Raw genomic sequence first — 19,480 nt, 5'->3', positions numbered from 1 at the left:
CCCTCCATCGATGGAATACATCCAGCCATAAAGAGGAATGAAATACTGATGTGTGCTGCAACACAGAGGAATTCTGGAGACATTATGCTGAATAAAAGATGCCAGTCAGAAGAGGCCACAGACTGTACGGTGCCGTTTATATGAAAGGTTCGGAACAGGCCGATCTATAGCCGAAAAGTAGATCAGTGGTTGTGAGGGACTAGAGGGAGGGAGGATGACGAGTGACTGCTAATGCAGACAGTTTCTTTGTGGGTGAGGGAATGTTCTGGAATTAGTGGTGATGGTTGCCCAACTCCGAATATGCTAAAAAACCAGTGGAATGTACACTTTCAGTGGATGAATTATATGGCATGTGAATTATAGCTCCATAAAGCTACTTTTTAAACAAGAGAGCTACGACTACACAAGTCCCTGAGAAAAGCACGCGGAGACAAGCAGCCGTGCCGAGTGCAGGCCGGCACGCGGGGCACCGCGGACAGCTGGCTGCTGGTACGCCTTACAAAGCCAAACACTCCCGCTCCGCGCGACCAGCGACCCCACACCACCGGGGATCATTACGCACGTGAACTGAAAACTTACGTTCACACAAAAACGGGCATGGGAATGTTTAGGGCAACTTCATTCATAATCACCCAGAACCGGAAACAACTGCAATGTCCTTCACGCCACAAACGGGTACACAAAGCGCGGCGCAGCCACATGATAAAGAGGAACGAGCCCCACGTTCAGGCAACGACACGGATGAATCTCCAGCGCATTCTGTATAGACAAAGGGCTGCACGCTGTGTGGTTCCATTTCTATGACAATCTGGAAGAGGCCAGACTACAGGGATGGGAAACAGATGAGTGCTTACAAGGGACGAGGGGGGAAGGGGACTGGCTTCAAAGGGACAGCGGGAGGGGATCGGGGGGAGGCTGGAACTGCTCTGCACCGCACTGTTGTGGCGGATGCACGACCGCATGTCAAAACCCAGAGTGAATTTCACTGAAAACAAACCAAAACAATAATAATAATAACCAGACAGGCAGGAGGAGGGGTCCAAGATGGAATGTAGACCGTGACGAATGAATCTAACCATACTACACATGTAGACGTAACCACACCAACAAGATGGAGGGACAGAGCTGTCACATATGACCTAGTGAAGAAGCTGTGTTTCAGCCAGACACCCGAAGGCCCAAGACCAAAAAAAAAAAAAACTACACACAGTCACTGTACCCCAGCTGGTAAATTTACTTCTCCCAGGAGTACTGGTCAGCAATTCGTAAACTACTTTCCCAGTCCACTGGAGTTCAACAATAAGCGAATATATTATAGATAGTGAGGGTCAGGTTTCTCCCCTCAGAGAAAGTTAAACTAAGCAATGGAGGGAGGAATGCTAGAAAAGGCTTGCTGGTGCAGGCACTGGTATGAGCTGATGGTTACTGTGATCTACGTGCCGACAGACGGACACAGAAGTAACATGCAGGCGGAGGCGGTGAGCACAGGTCACCCTTGACCAGGGCAGGGCTTAGGGCCACCTATCTCCCCGCAGCTCCCCCAGCAGTCAAAAATCTGCATATAAACTTCTGACTCCCCCCCCCCAAAATTTAACGACTAATAGCCTACTGGTTGACCAATGTTGACCAATGTTATATTATCAGATACTGTGTTCTTTAACAATAAAGTAAGCTGGAGAAAAGAAAACGTTATTTAAAAAAAAAAATCATAAGGAAGAAAAAATACATTTACAGTCCTGAACGGTGTTTATCCAAAAAAAAAACCCACATCTAAGTGGACCCACACGGTTCAAACCCGTGCCGTTCAAGGGTCAACTGGATATGTGCACATAATCCCCAGGTCTGTCACAGGAGGCCCAAATGCAGTGATGCCCCAGGAGCAAAAGCACACTTCACTCCCAGACCCTGGCTTTCAGTCCCACTTTTTAATAACAGAGAGCAGGGCCCCTGTAGACATGGCCGATTCTAGGGCTGGGGCAGGGAAACCCAAGACGAGCCTGAGCACCCTGTGGTGCCTGAAAATGAGGGAAGGACCCCCAAAACCATGGGAACGTAACAAAAAAGCACAGGGCCCGCCCGAGGGAGGTCCCATTGGCCAGAGTGAGAACAGTTTGAAAATAATAATAGGACTAGATTATAATGCAAAGGAAAAAAACAAATATCCATGAATCCATACTGATATAAATAAATGAATGAATGAGTACATAGATGGGGGGAGAAAGGACAACACTTGCTTACAGAAAAATTCCAATGAATAATGGAAGACATGAAGGAAACAGATCGGCACAGAACACCACTGATGGACTGCTAAAACTAGCAGATGAAACTTGAAAAAGAAACAGGTTAACTGTGTACTTTCAAAGTATCTCCTCCAAATAGATACTAGTTACCATGGTGGTTTGAATGATACCTACCAGGATGTGGAGCTTAATTTCTCTCTGCCTGAGTGTGGACTGGACTTGACTCGCTTCTAATAACTAGCAGAGTATGGAAAGAGACAGTAACTACAGCAGAGAAGACTGACAGCACCTTAACAAAGGGATCGAGGTTAACATTCCCAGTAATAAGTCAAGTTTATATCAGGTCCTCCCTGGTACGATATAATGGGGGGGGGGTGCTCTTCACCTCTGTGGTCTTCTTACCAAAATCTGCCACCCCATGCAATCATGAGAAAACACCAAACAAACCCAATTTGAGGGGCATTCTTCAAAATGCGTGGCTAGAGTATTTTTAAAACGCCAAGGTCAGAAAAGGCAAGGAAAAGCAGAGAAACCATCACAGACTAAAGGAGGCAAAAGAGACATGATGCTAAATGCACCGTAGGATCCTGAAGTAGATCCCAGAACAGAAAAAGAACACTAGAAAACAGGGAAATCCCAAGTCTGTTAATAGAGTCTACCAATCCAAATTAACACCGTGTGCCGTAGTCATGGGAAAGATAAACATTAGGGAAGCGGGGTGTGGAGAACATGAGGACTCTACAATCTCTGAATTCTTCTGTGTTTCTAAAATTATTTCAAAATTAAAAGTTACAAAAAAAAAAAAATCCTGGACCATGAGACAGTCCATACTCGGCTGCTAGTGGAAGACCTTTATGTACATCTGGAGCAACCTGAGTTTGTGAATTTACTCCTTTCTTCGAATGTGAATTTCATGGAATCTAAATATAGGTCAAGTCTTTCTGATAAAATTTCGTGTCAAAATTGACATGATTCAGTACGTATAATACACATACCAAATTTCCAAGATTTAGTATGAAAAAAGAATACAAAATATCTCAGGAATTCAAAAATACTGATTAATGTTGAGATGATAATGTTTTAGATATAGTGGGCTAAGTTACATAATTAAAATTAATTTCACCTGATTCTTTTTTGACCTTTTTAATGTGGCTACTAAAAACACTTTAATTACATAGGGGGCTTCTATATTTCTACTGGATAGCCACTGTATGAAATGTAATTCACACACTGAAACAAGAAGGGCTTCTTGGGGCCGGTCAGTTAAGCGCCTGCCTTTGGCTCAGGTCATGATCCTGGAGTCGGGATCGAGTCCTGAATTGGGCTCTCTGCTCAGCGGGGAGCCTGCGTCTCCCTCTGCCTGCCACTCCCCCTGCTTGTGCTGTCTTGCACTCTCTCTGTCAAGTAAATATATAAAATCTTAAAAAAAAAAAGAGAGAGAGAGAAGGGCTTCAAATGCATCTGGCCACTTCCAAGACAACATACAGATATAAAGGGAGAATTTCAGCAAAACTGCTCACCTGATTGGTCCTAGGACACCCAGGAACCGATTCACCTGTCCTAAACACACTGCCTTGTCCTGGGGCGGCCCGAGCATGCTCTCCCAGGCCACTCCCAATGCTCTAGAGTTCACTTTCCACAGGAATAAATCAGCCACAGCTCATACAGGCTTCTAGGTCAACATGGGATCAGAGGGTAACCGTCTGGATCCCCCTAGATGATGACCTTGAGCTCCCAACTCAGGGATGTTCACGTTGTCCATTCATTCTGCCCAATAACATGCTTTGCTGTCAGCGTTTAAAGACAGGAACCTAGCCAGAATTCATGCAAAACTCTTACAACTCAACAACAAAAACACATTAAAAGATGGGCAAAAGACTTGAATACATCTTTCCTCAAAGAAGATCTGCAACTGGCCAACCAGCACACGAAAAGACTCCTGGCCTCATTGGTCACTTTGGAAAATGCAATTCAAAACCACAATGAGATACCACTTCACACTTCATACGCACTAGGATGGCCATGATCGGAAAAACTATTAAGTTAAAAAAGGAAGGAAGTGCTGGCAAGGATGCAGAGAAAACTGGAACCCTCACACACTGCTGGTGGGAAGGTAAAATGATGCAGCACCTGTGGAAAACAGGTTGGTGGTCCTTTAAAAGGTTAAACACTGGGACGCCCAGCTGGCTCAGTTGGAAGAGCGTGCGACTCTTCATCTCGGGGTCGTGAGTTCAAGCCCCACGCTGGGCATGGAAATGACTTAAAAAAAGAGAAAAAGAAAAAGAAAAAGCTAAAGAGAAACACCATATGACACAGCGACGCCACTAGGTATCTACCCAAAGGAACAGAAAACTGGTGTTCAAACAAGCACACGCACATACGTATTCATGGCAGCAGACAACTGACGACAGCCTAGAACTGCCCATAGCTCACATGTCCATCAGCGGATGAATGAGGAGACAAACTGGGACACGGCCACGCTGCGGAACGTTATTCAACCGTGAACGAGACCGGCGTTCCGATACAAGTTACAGCACCTGTTCCAGCAAGTGCAAGGAGCCAGACACCAAAGGTCACGTGAGGAGCAACTGCTCACTGGGGACAGGCTTCCCTTGTGGGCTGAAGAAAATATGTTGGGACTAGATACAGGTGGTGGTTGTACAACACTGTGAATGCACTAAAACGCCACTGAATTGTTCATCTGAAACTGGTTAATTTTCTGTTCTACGGATTTCACCTCAGTTTTAAAAAAGGGGGGAGGGGTTGCTGGTCGTGTCACAAGGCTTCTTGACGCACACAGCTGCCCCTCCAGAATCCGTCTGGTCCGTCCATTTAGTCACTCATTCCACAAATATTTACCCAGTGTCATCTCTGTGCTGCAGGCCAGGACAGAGCAGAGAGCATGACTGACGGGGCGCTGCCCTCGAGAGCTGACATTCTAGGGGGAGAGATAGACCTGAGACAAACAAACACATACAAATTTAAGTACCACGGAAAAGCAAAAGAAAAAGAATGAAGGCCAAACTCAGAGTAAGATGAGAGCAGACCACTCTGGGCGCTCCCCCATCCTAGCTGTGGAATCTTGGGCAGGTTAACTTCCCTCATCTTTCATTTTCCCACCTGTACAATGGGACCTACCCCTTTGTGGGGCCATGTGAGGATCATGGGGGCTACACAGCCCCTGGCCTAGGTTATCATTAAATACTTTTTTCCTAAGTATAAAATGATCTGAGGTGTAGCAATATTAAAGAAAATAAAAATCACATGATCATCTCAATAAATGCAGAAAAGAGCATTGGACACAATTCAACATCCTTCTGTGATTAAAAAAAAAAAAAAAAAACCCACTCAGCAAACTAGAAACAGAAGGAAACTACCTCAACATAATAAAAGCCACATATGGAAAACCCACAGCCAACATCACACTCAATGGTGAAAGACTGAGCCCTCTTCCTCTAAGATCAGCAACAAGGCAGGGATGCCTCTCACCACTTCCATGTAACATAGCGCTGGAAGTTGTGGCCAGAGCGCTAGGCAAGAAAAAGAAAAGAAAGGAGGCATCTAAATTGGAAAGGAAAAAGTAAAATTATCTGTTAGCAGATGATAACCTCATATGTAGAAAATCTTCAGACGCCACACACACACGCGCACACACACACGCACGCACAAACGGTTAGAATAAATAAAATAGCCAAGTTATGGGATACAAAAATCAACACCAAAAGTCAATTGCATTTCTATACAGTAACAATGAACAAAGTAAAAACAAATTAAGAAAATAAATCTACTTACAATAGCATCAAAAATAATAAAATACTTAGGAATTAACTAACCAAGGAGGTAAAAGAATTGTACAATAAAAACCACAAAACACTGCTGAAAGAAATTAAAGAGCACGTAAATGGAAAGACATCCATGTTCGTGGACTGGAAGATTTCATGTTGTTAAAATTTCAATACTGATGAGGGATAGAAGCAGAAAAATGTGCACCTTTAGTCCAGAAGGCTGATCTATAATAGTTCTGATAAGGATCAGATCTGTGCTGGTTGCTACATTCTTAAAGGGTCTCATGACTGCCTATACATCTCCCCGATAGTTAATGTCGAACTGAGTGATAAGCGCCAGAGAAATCTTGCGAAAGCAGGTTTACGAGCAGAAATCTGAAGAAAACATTTATGATCTAATACTCCTTGCACGTCCCTTCCCCCTTGAGCACTAAGCACATAACCACCGGCTTCATACAGAAGTGCGGCTCTTGCTGCCCACGGGTCCTGTCCCTGTATAAACTTACTAAGTTGCACCATACAACGTCTCAAGAATTCTTTCTTGGCCACTGCACTCGACGACCTCACAAGAGTACAGCTGTGGTGGAAAACAGCATGGGGGTTCCTCAAAATATTAAAAATAGATTTACTTTATGTTCCAGTAATTGCACTTCTGGATATACAACCAAAAGAAGTGAAAGCAGCATCTCAAAGGGGTATTTCTATACTCACGTTCCTAACAGCAGTGTTCATGGTAGCTAAAATGTGGAAGCAACCCAAGTAGCTATAGACAGATACATGGAAAAGCCAAATGTGGTGGGTACATCTGCACAAGAGAATACTATTCATCTTTTAAAAAGGAACGAGGCACTGACACACGCAACAACACGGATGAGCCCTGAGGCCACGATGTGCAGTGGAGAGTGCCGACTAGCCAGGGCCAGTACTGTACAATTCCATGTGTGTGAGCTATACCTACAGGAGGCAAGTTCAGGGAAACAGAAAGTAGAACAGAGGTTACCAGGGACAGGGGGAGGAGAGGTTATTCTTTCATTGGTTTGGTTTTATTTGGGATGATCAAAAAGCTCTGGAAATAATGATGGTTGCATGGTATTGTACATGTGCTCGATGGCGCTGAATGGTACCTTTAAAAATGGCTAAAATGACAAATATTATGTCACAGACACACACACAAACACCCACAACCACAAACCAGAAAAGGCAAAATCAATAAAATGGACTTCATCAAAATCAAGAACTTCTGTTCTTTGCAAGACACTGCCAACAGACTGAGGAGACAAGCCATCAAATGAAAGTATCATAAAGGACTGACATCCAGAAATATAAAGAAATCTCACAAATTCAGTAAGACAGACAACTCAACTTTTAGAAAATGGCAGACGCTTTGAACAGACACCTCGTTAGAGAGAATGACAAATAAGTATATGAAAACATGCTCAACCATGCTCAACGTCATTAGGGAAAAGTCCAGAACCAGATGGTTTCACTGATAAACTCTACCAAACATTCAAAGAATTAATACCAATTCTACTCAAACTCTTCTGAAAACAGAAGAGGAGGGAATACTGCCTAACATATTCTATGAAGCCAGCATTACTCCACTACCAAAGACAAAGATACCACAAGAAAACAACAGACCAGTATTCCCTGCAAATAAAAAATCCTCAAAGAAATACTAGCATCCAATATCACACTTAAAAGATTATACACCTGAAACTAATGATGTACTCTAAGTTGTCTAATTGAATTTAAATAAAGAAAGATTATACACACAACTGCCATATATCCCAGGAATGCAAGGGTGGTTCAATGTAAGAAAACCAATTAAAACGTAATATGCCACATTAATAAAACAAAGGAAAAACACCCACATGATTATCTCAATGGAGGCAGAAAAAGTATTTGAAAAATGTAAGGCCCTTTCATGATGAAAACACTCAGAAAGCTAGGAATGGAAGGGGGCTTCTTTAACCTGGAAAGCACATTTCTGAAAAACCCACCACGAACACCACACTCAATGGCAAAACACTGAAAACTCAGCCTTAAGCTTTATTTTTTTTTAAGATTTTATTTATTTATTTGACAGAGAGAGAGAGAGAGAGAGCACAAGTAGGCAGAGCAGCAGGCAGAGGGAGAAGCAGGCTTTCTGCTGAGCAGGGAGCCTGACGTGGGGCTCGATCCCAGGACCCCGGGATCACGTCCTGAGCTGAAGGCAGCCACTTAACCAACTGAGCCACCCAGGCGCCCCTAGCCTTAAGCTTTAAAACTTAAGATCAGGAACAAGATAAGGATGGGCCACTTTCCCCATTACTATTCAACACCACAATGGAAGTCCCAGACAGAGCAATGAGGCAAGAGGAAGGGAAAAAAGGGAGGTGGGCATCCAAATTGGAAAGGAAGAAGTAAAATTATCTCCACTTGCTGATGGTATCTTACGTGTAGAAAATCCCAAAGAAGCCACAAAAAAATAAACAGATTCAGTAAAGTTGCGGGGTATAAGATCAGCACACAAAAATCAGCTGTGTTTCTATACACCATCAAAGAACAATCCAAAAAGAAAATTAGGAAAATAATTCCATTTATAATAGCATGCAAAAGAATAAAATACCTAGGAATAAATTTAAATAAGAAGGTAAAAGACTTGTATACTACAAAGTATAAAAGATTGCTGAAAGAAATTAATTAAAGAAAACCTAATTAAATGAAAAGACATTCCATGTTCCTGGACTGGAAGACTTAATAATGTTAAAAGAGTAATGTCTCCCAAGTGATTTACAGGTTCAAGACAATCCCTATCAAAATTCTAGTGGTCTGTTTTTGCAAAAATGGAAAGTCAAACATCAAACTCATACGGAATTGAAGAGGCCCCAAATAACCAAAACCACACTAAAAAATAAACAAAACCCCCACAAAATCGGAGGGCTGTCATTTCCCAATTTCAAAACTTCCTATAAAATTACAATCAGGGGGTGCCAGGGTGGCTCAGTTGGGTAAGCATCTGCCTTCGGCTCAGGTCATGATCTCAGGGTCCTGGGATCGAGCCACAAGTCGGGCTCTCTGCTCAGCAGGGAACCTGCTTCTCCCTCTCCCTCTGCCTGCCGCTCCCCTGCTTGTGCACTCTCCCTCTCTCAAATAAATAAAATCTTTTTTAAAAAGTTACAACAACCAGGGGCGCCTGGGTGGCTCAACTGGTTAAGCATCTGTCTTTGGCTCAGGTCATGATCCCAGGGTACTGGGATCGAGCCCCGCATTGGGCTCCCTGCTCAGCAGGGAGTCTCCTTCTCCCTCTTCCTCTGCCCCGCCCCAGCGTGTGCATGTACGTGCGCGCGCTCTCTCTCTCTCTCCCAAATAAATAAATCGTTAAAAAAAATTCACAACAATCAAAACTAGTATAATGTCATGAAGACCAATGGAATAGAATTGAGAGTCGAGAAATAAACCCAAACATCTATGGCCCGCTGATTTTCAGCAAGGATGCTAAAACAACTCAACGGGGAAAGATTAGTCTCTTAAAGAAATGGTGCTGGGGCAAATGAATAATGACACGCAAAAGAATGAACTGGACCCTACCTCATGGCATATATCGAAATTAACTCAAAATGGATCAACTATCTAAATATAAAATGTAAAACTATGAAAGTAAAGTAAACAGGGATAGACCTTCACAACTTCAGATCTGGCAATGGAGTCTGAGATTTTATACTCTAAGTGTGAGCAACAAACAAAATTAGATAAATTGAACTTTATAAAAATCAAAAACTTTTATACATGAAAGGACGTTATCAGAATATGATAAAACAACCTATGGGATGGGAGAAAATATTTGTCAAGTCAAGCATCTGGTAAGGGTTTACTATCTGGAATATAGGAAGAACTCTTATAACTCAACAACAAAAAGACAAACAATTGAATTAAAAAACAGACAAAGGATGTATATAGCCGTTTCTCCAAATAGGACATACAAATGGCCAATAAGCATGTGAGATGTTCAATATCATCGGTCTTTAAGGAAATCAAAACCTCAATGAGATACCATTTCATACCCACTAGACAGGCCATAATAAAAAAAAAAATTTTAATGGAAAATAACAAGCATCGAGGAGTTTTCACACACTGCTGGTGGGAATATAGTATGGGGCAGCTGGGGGAGCAGCACGATGGATAGTAGCGAATAAGTGGAAACAGCCCAAACGTCCACCGACAGATGAACGAATAAACAAATTATAGCCTAGTTCATCTTCACCATTCACGCGTTCCATATTTGTGAATTTGGCTTACTCACTAAAATTTATTTATAAACCGACAATCAACACTGTGGCTCTCACATTCACTCACAGACACGCACGGAGGGGTGAAAACTCTGCGCCTCCCGGGTTGCTCCCAGCTGATTCCGAACAAGGTGACGCTCTGCCTTCCTGTCTCAGCTCTCGGGCTGTAAACAAGTGTCCTTCTTGTGGTATATCCAGGGCCATGGCTTTCACATTCCTGTGCTTTCCGCGGGTGATTTTATGGTCTGAAAGGCACCCCAGGCACGATGCTGAGGTGCTGTCGAGGGCCTAAACCCAGGGCAGCTGTGAGGTGCCTTACAGAGAAAATACATCTGTCAGACAAGCTGGGTTCCGGCAGTTGGCTGTGAGCTCAGTGTTAATGAAGCCACAGTGTACATTCAATAAGGTGTCTGTAGACAGAAACACCCAGAACACATGGCTACAGACCCATCAGTCGATGAACTGCATGTGACCAGAGGCTCCCAGGAGCCCAGACCTTGTTCCCCTCCCCTCGCAACAGTGGCTCAGGCTTCACTAACTCAGTGTTGGCGGGGACGTTCCAGAACCTACCCCCTGAGGATAAGGGGAACGTCACCCAGTCATAAGAAGACACGGAGCAACAACACCACTGCAAACATGGAGGAACCTCTGCAGCCATGACACCGAGCGGAAGCAGCCTGACGCAGAAAGACACACGCTGTACCACTCCACTCACATGAGACGTCCGGAATGGGCAAACCCACAGAAGAGAAAGCAGAGACGAGAGGTTACCAGAAGGTGGGGCTGGGGACGATGGGGAGATGAAAAGGTCTCACCTGAAAATGGTTAGCTGCATGTAAATTTCACCTCGCTCAAAAAAGATTTTTTTGACAACGGTGGTACCTGAGAAAGACATTTGGGCTTTGTTCCTGGTTCCTGGCACAGATCTCCAAAACCCTTGGAATGGCCTGAGTGACAGGGGCGTCTTTGGTTGTCACAAGACAACCCTTGGTGGGGCCCTAGACAGGGGTGGCTGGCTGGGGCTGGCTGCCAGAAAGACCAAGCCTTGATGAGAAGCTTGGATCTCCCAGCCCTACCTCCCAACCTCCAGAGACGGGTGAGGGGCTGAAGGCTGAGTCAGTCACTAACCGCCAATGATTTTAATCAATCATGCCTACGTATTAAACCTCCATAAAACCCCTAAACAATGGGGTCTGGAGAACACCAGGCTGGTGAACACAGGAGGTGCTAGGAGGGCGGTGTGCCCCGGGACGGCATGGAAGCTCCAGACCCCCACCCTGTACACGTCTTCCGGCTGGCTGTTCCTGAATGATATCCCTCATAATAAACTGGTAACAGTAAGTAAAATGTTTATCAGAGTTTTCTGAGCTGTTCTAGCAAATTATGTAACCCGAGGAGGGGGTTGTGGGAACTCGTCCCGTTAGAAGCCGGGGCTCGCAACTGGCACTGGAAGTGGGGGCAGTCCCCTGGGGCCGCGTCCTTAACCTGTGGGGCCTGAACTAGTTCCGAGTAGACAGTGTCCGAACTGAATCTAACTGCAGGGCACCCAACCAGTGCCTGCAGGGTCGGAGCTGGAGAAGGGTTCTTAGAAAGGACACCTCTTGTTTGGGGTCAGAAGTGATCTTAGTAAAAATGCTCAACAATGCACATATATTACTTTTGTAGTAAGACAAAGCTCCCCCGCTCCACTCCAATTTTTTTTCCTTCGGGGAAAGGAGTGCTTTATCTGTCAAACAGAATGTAGCCTCACGTAAAGTACTACGGCCAAACAACACGGAAGCAAAATTCTTTCAGTTCACAGACACCGCTGTATTCAGGGTCAAGAGTGGCTAAAAACCCCTCAGGCTGACACAAGAAAATGTCCTATGCTTGAGAATATGCCTGTTTTTGCTGTGGGCAGAGACCCTCCCCACTCACCAGAAAAGCCAAAAGTCATCGTTCTTCATCTCTGGAATGCTCATCTCCTCTGGGCCTGTGGAGGCTGCTTTCTCAGCTCACCTTTCTTAGGCAGATTAACCAACAGGAGAGGACCCACCTCAACAGCAACAGTAACAACACACTCTTAGCAAATGCTGGTACCTGCTGGGCACTGGGCCAAGCGCTTTGCCTTTTTTTTTTTTTTTTTTTAAGATTTTATTTACTTATTTGACAGAGACACAGCGAGAGAGGGAACACAAGCAGGGGGAGTGGCAGGCAGAGGGAGAAGCAGTCTTCCTGCTGAGCAGGGAGCCCGATGTGGGGCTCAATCCCAGGACCCTGGGATCATGACCCGAGCCGAAGGCAGACGTTTAACGACTGTGCCACCCAGGCGCCCCAGGCTTTGGCTTTCATCTCTCTGAATCTTCCTACTGGCCCTGAAAGGCAGGCACAACTAGAAGCCCCATCGTGTGGACAGAGAAAACTGAGGCCCAGGGAAGTAAGCTGTCCACTCACTTCCCCCTTCGCTTACTATCTCAAAGATCAACTTACCTAGAGCTGCACTGTAACCAAATGCAACCCTTGCCTACGTCAGGGTGGAAAAGCCATCAGCAAATCCACTCGCAACGACCCTACTTCAAACAGTACCCCAAGCCTGTAGAAGCTCCTTTTGCGGTTAACTCGTGTTTACTTTCCCACAACTGTCTGATCTCTACAAACCTTTGAAAGCAGGGACCCACATTCAGACAACTGCAGCACACAATGCCTAAAACACTATCCCTGTCACCCAGATGTAAGCCAACACCAGGATTTGTGAGCAGCGGACGCCCTGGGTCATGCCTGTCTCAGGTGTTTAGGCAACAGGTGTACACGTACAATCACAGGCTCCTGTGACCGCGTGGCCTTCACCAAGTGACTGGGTAACCAGGAGCTCCTTCATCCACAGACTGGGGAGATCACCTTCCTCCAGGCCTCGTCTGGAGGCTCAGTAGGTAGCTGCTTAGCAGAGCACCTGGCCCAGTGCGCACACCCCACAGGACCTGTGACTGGACTTGCATCCCAGGCCCCTCCCACAGTGGGCCTCGCTTCCTGAGTTCTCCCAGTTCAGGGCCGCCCTCTAGAGCTCTGGGGGCAAAACCACCTCCAGGAACAGAGGTGGCCAGCGTGGGTCCTGAGCAAGAACATGCTGCAGTTCTGAGAACAGGCTCACAGCGGCACTCCTGCCCCAGGCACACAAGCCTCGGCAGGAATTGGTCAGACAAGTCTATGCCTAGGAACAGGACCTTCCTTTTCTTTTTTTTTAACAGAAAAAACAGCCACACACCAACAGATTTCAAGTAAACACAAGCCAAAATTTCAAAAACCTACAATACCTAAAAATGAAAGAATCATAGTTAAGTAAATTCTGCCTCGAGAAACCAGACTCGAACAAAAACTCTTTAAATTGAACCAGAAGCCACCCTGGATGGCTTGGACACACAGGGGCGGTGAGCTGCACACGTGCGCCCTCTAAAGGGGCACCCAGGGAAGTGGCGGCATGCTGGGGCCTGGAAGAGGAGCTGGGACTAGAGGTTTAAGGAGCCCAGGGTCCTGCCCTGCCCTTGTGAGAGAGAGAGAGAGAGAGAGAGAGAGAGAGAGACATACTCATACACACACACCTGCTTACTCCCAATAAGAAAGCCCAAGGATCCTGAAAGAGCACACAAGGATTCAGGACACCCTCAGAGGGATTCTCTCTGCTTCCTCGATGTCCCAGTGAAGTGAGGGTGCTGTGCCCAGGAGAGACACATCCTATGGCCAAAGGGTCACCCGGAATTCCCTTTGTTCCCCACCAGGGGCAGGACAGAGGGGTGGAACCTTGGGAACTCAGTAAAGGAAGTCTGGATGCAAGGCTCAGGGGAGCAGTACAGGACGCGGCAGGCAGATGCAGTGACCCATGGTGGAGACCTTTCCTGGGGCTCCTACGGGGGTGGGCAGGTTGCACCTGCTCAATCTGGATTTTGTAACACCCGGGGCTTCTGCATGTGGCTGGCCTAGCTCTCCCCCACTGCAAAAGGCTGAGAAGGGGGTGCTGAACAAACAGAACCAACCATGGCCTGCCTCAACATCCTCCAACACGAAGCCAGCCCCACAAAGCCACCTGCCAAGTCAGGGGACTACAAAGGCCAGGCGCTCGATTCTCCCTCCAAGGGCTCCCTGGCCGCCTTCAGATACATGGTCTGCCTGAGATTCCATAAGCACAGGGTAACAACTCAGCCTGGAGGGACACTCCAGCATGCAGTTCTTACGCAGACCCAAACATAAAAAGGGAGAGGAGAGGCTCTTCTCTGGGACAAGTGTCCTTCATCACTGAAATGACCGGCCGCCGATCCGAGGTGAACCTCACGCAATCCCAAGTAGTGGACGTGCCGGAAGGGAGACAACGCTGGGCCACCTTGGCTCTGTGCCAACCCGCTGTGCAAGCTGGAGCAGGAGATACCCTCTCTGGGCTTCAGAGTCCCCAGCAGTCTTGAGGGGCTTGAAGACATGGGGGCATGGCTCCAGCTTCAAAACCAAATAAAATGCTTCTGTGAAGCACCCTAAGTGTCCAACGATGGATGAATAGATCAAGAAAATGTGGCCAGTGTGTGTGTGTATATGTCCACAGACACAGTGGAATATTGTTTGGGCTTGGAATCTGGAACTTGGGAAATCTCAACGGGCTTGGGATTTTGAAGAAGAAAATGCTTCGTAGATGAACCTAGTGAGATTACACTAAGTGAAATAAGCCAGACAGAGAAAGACAAATACCACATAGTATCACTTACATGTGGAACCTAAAAAAATAAGAAAATCATAGAAACAGAGAGTAGAAAGTAGTTATCAGGAGTTGGGGGGTGAGGGAAGTGAGCAGAGGTTGGTAAAAGGGTGCAAATGTTCAGCTGTAAAATAAGGTCTGAGGATCTGATGTGTAACATGGGGACCATAGCTGATAATACTATCATTAATTGAAATTTGCTAAGAGAGTAGAACTTAAATATTCTCAAAAAAAAAAAAAAGGTGTGTAAGGTGATGGATGTGTTAGTTAACTCGATGGGGAAAATCCTCTCACAAATGTGTGCATCTGCCAAATCATCACGTGGTGCACTTTAAATGTCTTAAAAAATTTTGTCAATTACACCTCAATGAAGCTGAAAAAAGAAAAAAAAATGCTTCTGTGTCCTATAGTAACCGGTAACCCCAATCGAGCAGTCCTCACGGGCGCCCAGGGCTCCTGCAGCTCCCAGGGAAGACAGAAAGCGGCCCAAGGGCCTGGGCGGGGCTTCCAGCAGCAGGCTCTGCAGGCCTGATGAGGGGTGAGGCAGTGAGGGCCGGAGCTGCTGCCTCCCTGTTCAACGCTGAGCACCACCCGTCCTCCAGACGGTAAGCCCTTCGGAAGGCTCCATTCGGCTCACGGCCAAGAAGCTGGAACAGGATCCGGACGGACCCCGAGCCCCCTCCCAGCTGCCAGAGCACTGTGCCTTTTCTGGGGCTAAGTGGAACCGAGCAGCATCCCCCACCCGGTGGGAGAGGCCTGGGCAACGACAACCACTAACAGAGGCTTCAGAAGCCACCACAGGAAAGGTGCCAGCTAAGGCGCAAGCACCAAGCACTCCTGCTTCTTGCCAACGTTTCGAGAGAAAACCTGGAGAGCAGCAAAGGTCCCTGGGCCAGGAGAAAGGGCTCCAAGAGCCAGTGCCGCTGACGCAGCAAAGCACAGCCTCTGTGTGGGACTTCCTCCCCTGGGCTAAGCCCTAGGCTCCTGGCGGGCCCCTGGGGGGCACCAGGAAGCTGAGCGGGCACCCCACCACTGCCCAGGTGGTTGCAAACACAGCTCCCACATGGTGTCAGGGACCAGACAGCAGACAGGTCACAGGAAACACGAAAGCCTTGCTGGCCTGGGGGGCCCCAGACTGCTTCTGAACCTCAAAGGAATGAATCTAGTTAACCCAGAGATGAGCTTTAAGTGGCGACAGGACGCCCCCAGCCCCCGTCCCTCAGAACACCAGTGCACATGAATACCGGGAGCTTTGGGCAGACGGACTCAGTCTCCCCAGCCGTCAGCAAGCTGCTACCATCCTCCCCCGTCACAGGCTGCCCCCAGGGAGCTGGGAGGCCAGAGACACCTGCCCTGAGACCCACCCCCGCATCCGTCCCCCCTCCACAGCCTCTGCCCCGTCCTCCACACTCCTGGGGCAGTGAGGCCTCCCTAGGCGGGACTTCAAAGACCGCCCCACCGCCCACTGCAGGGCCCAGCCCCAGCAGGGCAGTCTCTCCCCCGCATCTCCCCCCTCAGCCTTTGCCGAAGAGACATGGAGGCTTTGCCCGCGCACACAGGCTCGGCCTCTTCGCTCAACAGTGGCCACTCCCCGGGCCTCCTGCGTCCTGATCCCCCAAAAGCCTCGGGATGACCCAGGCTTCTGTGACCTGGGCCCCAGAGGGCCCACAGCCAACTCCCACTGAGTCATACCCGCCGAAGTGGCACTCGGTTCCCCGTGGGTCAGCACACCTCAGCACTGTTCCCCGAGGCCCTGGATGCCTGGTGGTGTGCGGAACAGCCAGGGCTAAACGAGGGACGCATCAGGCAAGCGGTGGCATCCGCCGGCCTCCCAGGGAGGTCTCCTTCCTGAGGGAAGGCAGAGCTGCTTGCAGACAGGCTAACCGCGCTTGTGGAAAAGCACACCTCTGAGCCCGGAAAGCTCACGTGGCCTCTTGGTGGCGCCTGTGAGAAACAAAGGCAGGCTGCCAGGAAGGCTCTTTTTTTATCTTAATCACTGGGCTTTAAAAAAAAAAAAAAAGAAATGCTATGGTCCGAATGTGTCCCCCCCCCAATTCCTATGTGGAGTCCTAGCCCCCGGAGGTGACAGAAGGAGGAAGTGGGACCTCAGAAGGTGATTAAGTCCTGAGGGCGGAGCCCTCACGAATGGGATGCTTGTTCTTCTAAGAGAGACCCCACACATCACTGCCTCTTCCTCCACGTGAGGACACAGCAAGAAGTCTGTGACCCGGGAGGGGGCCCTCCCCAACCCGCCCTGATCGTGGACTTCCAGCCAATAAACCTCTGTTGTTTATAAGCCACCCGGTCTGTGGTATTTAGTTACAGCAGCCTGGACGGAATAAAACAATATATGTAAATATATATATTCGTTGTGTTTAAAAAACACACATGGAAGAAAATAAAACAAAAACCCCTTATAACCCTAGCCCCCAGATTACCCTTTTAACATGTTGATGAACCTAACTCCTTTTATCTATGAATAATATACATAAACTTGCTTTTTTCACTCGACAATTAAACCTCCCCCCCAGGTCATCGAAAATTCTGTATAGATGGACCAGACACATCGAACCACTCGCCTACCGTCGGACGTTGACGTAACTTCTGCGTCTTGGCCACTGCTCACGGCCGGTGACTAGCCCCCTAAGACCATCCGTGGAATCTGGCCCTGCCGTGGCATGTCACTTCTGACTCGGGGCCCACACACACCTTCAGGGCAACTGGACGGGGACGTGGCCCGGCTGCTCCCCGAGAAGGCCACACCCACGCGCACCCCCACCTGCCGCCCCAGCAGGCCGCTTCCCCAGCCCCCGCCTTCACGCACCGGCGCCTGTAACTCGGATGTCGGCTCCGAGTGACTCCAACACTCCACCCCGCAGGCAGCCCCAGCTCCCCCTCCTCTTCTGTGAACGGTGGGTCCTCCTCGCGACTATTCCAGGATCCTACCTTGTTTTTGAAGTACACCTCGATGGGCATGATGAAGCCAGCGTAACCCGACTCCTCCACTTTGTAAGGGGGCTCCTTGCACACTAAAAAGAAAGGGAAAATGCATCATCAGCTTCCTGCACACTTGGAAGGCCCAGCCGCCGGCAGCGGGCCCTCTGCGCTTTTCGGGGGCTCAGTCAGCCTCACCGGACTGTGGCCTTTCAAGAGGCCAGATCCCCCTGGGAGTGTCAATTCCCCTGGAATTTGAAGCATCACAGGGCATAGAAGGAGCAGAGCAGGAGAAAGGTGACCCCGCCACAGAAGGAGGGCGGCAGAGAGGCACAGGAAGGGACGTGAGACGAGCTAGGACAGAGTAGCCACTGCCAGCCACAGGCCGCATGAGTTCAACCGAATCAGGGCAGTGAGGTGCCAGGCCCTGTGCGGCCCCAGCGGCCCGCACAGGGAGGACCGTATCTGCCACCTGCCGCTACTCACTCAAACACGCTAACGGAGGCCCAGCTGGGCGGCAGGGACACCGACGCAGGGAGCAGGGAAATGGGAGATGGTGACGGCGGGTCTTCGCTGGGACTCCCCGGGGTTCCATTTTAGCGCCTCACAAAGGCATTCCCAAATGACTTGTTAACCCCAGAGATGGGGGCGGGGGGGGGAAGCTGAAACTAAAAAGAACAGCAAAGTACAAGTAAAATGACCTCCAGCAACCACACCCTCCAGAATGAACCTCAATGTTTTGACAGGCATGCTGTCATGAAAATACCGTTCTCCCGCTTTTAAGAAAAATCAGAACAGTACAGGTCAGCTCCCCAGGTCCTTCACCCCTCCCTCTCCAGAGGCACCCTAGTGGGAGACAGGAAAACATCCTGCCAATCGTGAAAAACCATTATGCACATGTCTGCACCAGTCAGATAATCCTTAAGTGGGCCAGAAACTGCTGGAAAACAGTGCATGGAACATAATGAAAAAGAATCTTTAAAAATTAAAATAGTGTAAGGTTTTTCTTTTAAAAAAATCTTTTCAGCTCTCAAATATCTCATCCAACATCATATGTCAAATACCTCATGAATCTCATCTATCCCCAAAAAACTGGCCAACACGGTAGGTTTGGAATAACTAGGGACCCTCAAAGGCAGGGCGAGCTGGAAGGCCTTGCATGGGACCCCAGCCTGCAAACCCCAGGGGAGCAGGGGACAGGCTTGTGGCTCAGGCTTCAGGAGCCCTGCTGGCCTCGCAGACCAGAGCAGGGATGAGCCGCAGGGGTATGAGCCGGCCTTGGCTCCGGCAACCTCACCCAAGGCTCCCTCCTTCCATCCCATCCCACCCCCCCATGCTGAAGACCCTTCTCCCTTCGAAGTCCAGCCGGAAGCCGGCTATCCTCTCCCCAGCTGTGTGCTCGCTGGGCACTCTAGGAGCCAGTCCCGTGCCCTGCCACAGGAGACACTTCTGGGGGGCAGGACGTTGCACACCACCGGTATATGAGGCTTACTCAACTGGACTGGCTTCCCCACCAGGCGTCGGGGGGAGGGGGCTCCC

General features: G+C 48.2%; 1 protein-coding gene across 1 annotated transcript in view; it reads right to left on the bottom strand.

Annotated features, from left to right (window-relative positions):
• Nucleotides 1–19,480, bottom strand: part of MLLT1 (MLLT1 super elongation complex subunit) — a 64,167-nt gene that overhangs the window by 29,370 nt on the left and 15,317 nt on the right. The window contains exon 3 of the mRNA XM_028126185.2: nt 17,954–18,036. Coding sequence (XP_027981986.1) covers nt 17,954–18,036 — 83 coding nt within the window. The remainder of the gene's footprint in view (nt 1–17,953; nt 18,037–19,480) is intronic.

This window comes from Eumetopias jubatus, unplaced genomic scaffold (assembly GCF_037043125.1).
Source record: "Eumetopias jubatus isolate StellerSeaLion01/CBP00866 unplaced genomic scaffold, mEumJub1_p1.0 scaffold_1, whole genome shotgun sequence".
Classification (NCBI taxonomy): Eukaryota; Metazoa; Chordata; class Mammalia; order Carnivora; family Otariidae; genus Eumetopias; species Eumetopias jubatus.
Note: the sequence above shows the minus strand (reverse complement) of the source record. Positions and strands in the feature narration are given on the sequence as shown.